Source organism: Octopus bimaculoides, chromosome 7 (genome assembly GCF_001194135.2).
Source record: "Octopus bimaculoides isolate UCB-OBI-ISO-001 chromosome 7, ASM119413v2, whole genome shotgun sequence".
Lineage (NCBI taxonomy): Eukaryota > Metazoa > Mollusca > Cephalopoda > Octopoda > Octopodidae > Octopus > Octopus bimaculoides.
Genome location: NC_068987.1, coordinates 73,345,020 through 73,349,704, shown reverse-complemented (window position 1 = coordinate 73,349,704; position 4,685 = coordinate 73,345,020). Strand labels below are relative to the sequence as shown.

Sequence of the window (4,685 nt, the reverse complement as noted above, 5' to 3'; positions counted from 1 at the left end):
TTTTTTTTTTTTTTTTTTTTTCAAGAAATGCTCAGAAATGATTTTCACACTTCAAGGAGGAAAAAATTCGGCCTCACATATTCTCTGTGCTCCGGTCGACCTGTTCTATTCAACGAGAATCAAGTGAAGGAGCTCATCTACGAGAATCCGCACCAATCCACTAGGGAATTGACTCAGCAGATAGGATATTCTCATGATAACCGTCGCCCGTAACTTACACTCGATGGGTGAGGTCTAAAAACTCGCTATACAGGTACCACACGCTCTGGGTGAAAGAGACAAACTCCAGTGCTCCTATATCGCCGGAAGTTTGTTCACTCCACACCAGGCTACTAGTGGACACAAACAGAGATTTCTTCACTGCATCGTCACCGGCGAAAAAATAGTCAGTATGAAAATATCAGGGATCTTGTTCAAAACGGGGGCACCAGTATTTTCTTAACGAAACACTTTGAAACTTGGGACACTGGTAGAATGTCATATAAAACATCTTTTTCTCTTAGTCTTCTTAACAAAAAAACGTACATCGCAAGTTATTTCATGTTAAAGTTGTCGTATTTCTGTAATTTCAACCAATGACTGACGTCCATTCAGCCGAATAACAGTAAGTGCTGACTACGTAAACAAACGATTCTCGTGGTGATAAAATTATTATTTCCTTGTCAAAAAATGGCTGAAGCATATTGGCAGTAGCTAATAAACCTTTCTATTATAGGCACAAGGCATGGTTTTTGAGGGAAGGAGCAAGTCAATTAGGGTTAGGGTTAGGGAAAACGAACACACGTATGTTGCCTCTGCAAAATGTCAGAAGTAATGGAGATTAAATATGCTTTACACCGTTTAAAGTGCCAAAGGAGTAAGTGTAAACAGCTGAATACTTGTCAGTGATTGGTTGAAATTATCGAAATAAGACAATTTTTTACATGAAATAAATTCGAATACAAAATTTTTTTTCTGTTCTATAACACAAAATAGATAAGTATACGAAGTTTGAAAGTCTTTCGGTACCAAAAACACTACATAAAACATAAATGAAAACTGGCGCCCCCGTTTTGAACAAGATCCAATATGAGTATGAAGAAGAAGAAAACAGGAGAATGGCTGTGTCCCAACAAGCAAACAACACCTCGAACCAAACCAGAGCTGCAATAAAGCAAGGCAATTGTCTGCGATTGGTGGGACTGAGAAGGCTTATCCACTACGAAATGCATGAAAACAACCACTCAATCAATACAAAGCTTTACGTTCGGCAAATGCATCGGTTCCGTCGTGGCAATCGAATTCAAACAACCTGACTGGTGACACGGCGTGCTTCTACAGCAATGCTCGCCTTCACATCACTAATTTGACCAAAATTGCAGGTTAAGAGCTCGGTTAGGAAGTTCAATCGCCCCTCCGTATTCTGATTATCATTTTTTCAGTCACTCAACAACGAGGATCTGAAAACTTGAATCGATGAATTCTTCGAGTCATGACCCAGTGATATCTACAATCAAGGTATTTACATGCTAGTCGTGAACAATGAAAAATATATTAATGACTGATTTGTTAAAATTGCTGATGAAAATAAGGAATAAAGTAGAAAAACGATCAATTTTATCTGACATCCTAATGGAATATGAAATGTGTAAAATATTGTAGGGGGAATTTAAGATGTATGAAATTATTGTAAATATATCAAATGTATAGAATATTTATTTCTTTATTACCCACAAGGGGTTAAACATAGAGGGGACAAACAAGGACAGACAAAGGGATTAAGTCGATTGCATTGACACCAGTGTGTAACTGGTAGTTATTTAATCGACCCCGAAAGGATGAAAGGTAAAGCCGACTTCGGCGGAATTTGAACTCAGGACGTAACGACAGACGAAATACCGCTAAGTATTTTGCCCGGCGTGCTAACGATTCTGCCAGCTCGAATATTGGAAGGATGAAACGTATGGAATTGCTATATTGTCAAAAGTTTTGCAATATTTTTGTAACTTATTTGTTTTATAGTCAATTTACAACAAAAGTAGTCTGGCTTTCAAAGTTGAGGCCTCTTGGTTGATGAAACGTCGCAAGCGCAGGAAGAGCAAGCGAAACAAGTAATAATCCGAGGGAACGAGGTCCGGACTATATGCTGGATGTGCTAACAATTCGATTCCCTCAAATTTCCAGAGTTCGTTCCGGGTCGTTCGAGCAGTATGAGGTCTTGCGTCATTTTGCTGCAGAAGAGCTCGCTTTTCGTTAACCAGTGTCGGGTATTTTGCTGCACAGTGGCATACAACCGCTCCAGCTGTTCAGAGTACATGTTGACATCGATGGTTCAACCACCCGGAACGAATTTGTAGTGAGTTATCCCCTCATAATTCCATCAGACGCAGAGCATTATCTTAAATTCAAAACGCCCAGGTTTGTAGACAGGTTCCGGAAGTTGGCCCATTTTTTTAACCACTGCTTACGCACGTGTGGATTGCAGAAAAATATCTCCGTCGGATTATTACTTGTTCCAATCTATCTCTTACTTTTTGTGCTCGCGACACTTCATTAACCAAAATGAGGATGAAAATTCAGTGAAGGAGTTCTTCGCCTCGAAAGACAAAAATGGATATTGGCGTGGGATATCCAAAAAAACAGGCGGAAAGGTGGCTTCTGACAGTGGAATACGATGGCCTCTATTTTGAATGTTAGGTTGCTTTTGTTATAATGTGCCAAATAAAGCAAATAAGTTACTAAAACACTGCAAAACTTTTGACTCAATATAATATAAAATATGAAATTTCAGAATATACATTTCATATTCTATATTTGGAATGTGAAATGTATGGAATATTGTACATATAAAATACTGATGTAAATGTGAAATGTATACTGTAATGTAATGGAAAGTGAAATGTATAGAGTATTGCAAGTATGGAATCTGGGTTGTATAGAGCATTGAAAATAAGGATTAGGAAATGTAAGAAGTATTGTAAGTGTGGGATACGGACTGAATGGAATACGGAATATATAGAGCTATAAGTACAGAATATGAAATATTTAGAGTTGTAAGTATAGAATATTGGATTTATCAAACATTGTTAATGTAGAATAAGTAATGTACAAAATATTGTAAATACAGAACATAAACAATATGTACTATAGAATTACTGGGCAGGGGACAAGACTTTCTGGACGGATGCACTCACTGTTGCAAATCCTATTTTTGCTTGTACTACGTTGATGCTCGTTTACAATTATCGCATAGTGTCAGGACAAGGGTACACACGAACGAACACACACACACACACACACACACGGAAGGCTTCTTTCAGTTCCATCTACCAAATCCACTCACAAGTCTTTGGTCATCCCAGGGCAACAGTAGGAGACACTTGCCCAAGGTGCCACACAGTGGGACTAAATATGAGGTCAAATGGTTGGGGAACAAGCTTTTTAATCACACAGTCAGGTTTAGTTCTAGATATACATGTATCTGAATGCATGACCCTAAAGTCTTTCAATGTGGGTTTGCTCCATTTACATTCAGTGCTTACCTGAAAATAGGGCTGAATTAAAAATGGTAAACTCAGTTGACAATTCCATCAAGAAATCGTCCGACTGCTCAATACTTTCAAAGATGTATGAAATACAAAAGAATCTTTTACTTGAAAAACAGTTAAGTGTTAGCAGCAGGAAGGGTATCCAGTTATAACACATTGCTTTAATAATACAGTATTCATCTAACCCCATGCTAGCACGGAAAAAAGACCATAAAACAAATGAATATATACATACACAATACACTAAACCACACACAACAATGGAAATAAATGCATACAGCATGACCATATATATATACGTGTGTGTGTGTGTATGTGCAAGTGAATGTGTGTGTGTGGCTGTGTGGTAAGAAGTTTGCTTCCCATCCACATGGTCACAAGTTCAGTCCCACTGCATTGCATTTTGGACAAGTATCTTCTGTTATAGTCCTGGACCAATGGAAACTGAAAGAAAGCCATTGCAGTGTGTGTGTGTGTGTGTGTGTACTATCACCTTGCCTTGACTTCAAAAGGGATAATTGTAACTGAATGTAACTGCCAGGTAAGCAGTGTTCTTCATTTCCAGTCTTTTGTGAAAACATGTCTGGCCATGGGGAGATATTACCGTTGTTTGTAATCAGGTGAGGGTTTGCAACAAGCAGGGCATCTGGCCGTACAAAATCTGTCTCAACAAATTCTGTCCAACTCATGCAATCATGGGAAAATAGACGTTAAACAATGGTGATCACACACACACACATACACAAATACAACTGTGATAATAATAATTATGACAATAACACAAAGAGAGAAGAAAAAAGAAAAACAACACCATGATAAGGAACAATAAAAAGAAAAGCAGTTTATTGGAGTCTGAGCTGTTATTAGTTACCATAGCAACAGGCTGGTAGTGGAGGTGATAGTGGGTTGGGGCAGGGGAGAGTTAGAACAAATTCCAAGACTGGAACAAAAGCCAATCTTAAGGAATTTATTCTAAAACAGTGAAATCATGGGGGGAAGGGTCATTGTCCAGCTAATGGTCACATTAAAGTCTCCTTGACCAGTGCGACTCAATTAGAATCCATAGCGTTTAGGTGAGGGATGGGAGGATGATTCAGTATCCTTGACCTTTGATGGAGGAGGAACCAGACAGTTCTTCCTCGTGTAAACCACAACTCT

At 38.5% G+C, this 4,685-nt stretch overlaps 1 protein-coding gene across 1 annotated transcript in view; it reads right to left on the bottom strand.

Moving 5' to 3' along the window:
• Window positions 1-4,343: 4,343 nt before the first annotated feature.
• LOC106882369 (COP9 signalosome complex subunit 3) overlaps window positions 4,344-4,685 on the bottom strand; it is a 43,093-nt gene continuing 42,751 nt past the window's right edge. Inside the window, exon 15 of the mRNA XM_052969754.1 lies at window positions 4,344-4,683. Coding sequence (XP_052825714.1) covers window positions 4,621-4,683 — 63 coding nt within the window. The 3' untranslated portion in view covers window positions 4,344-4,620. The remainder of the gene's footprint in view (window positions 4,684-4,685) is intronic.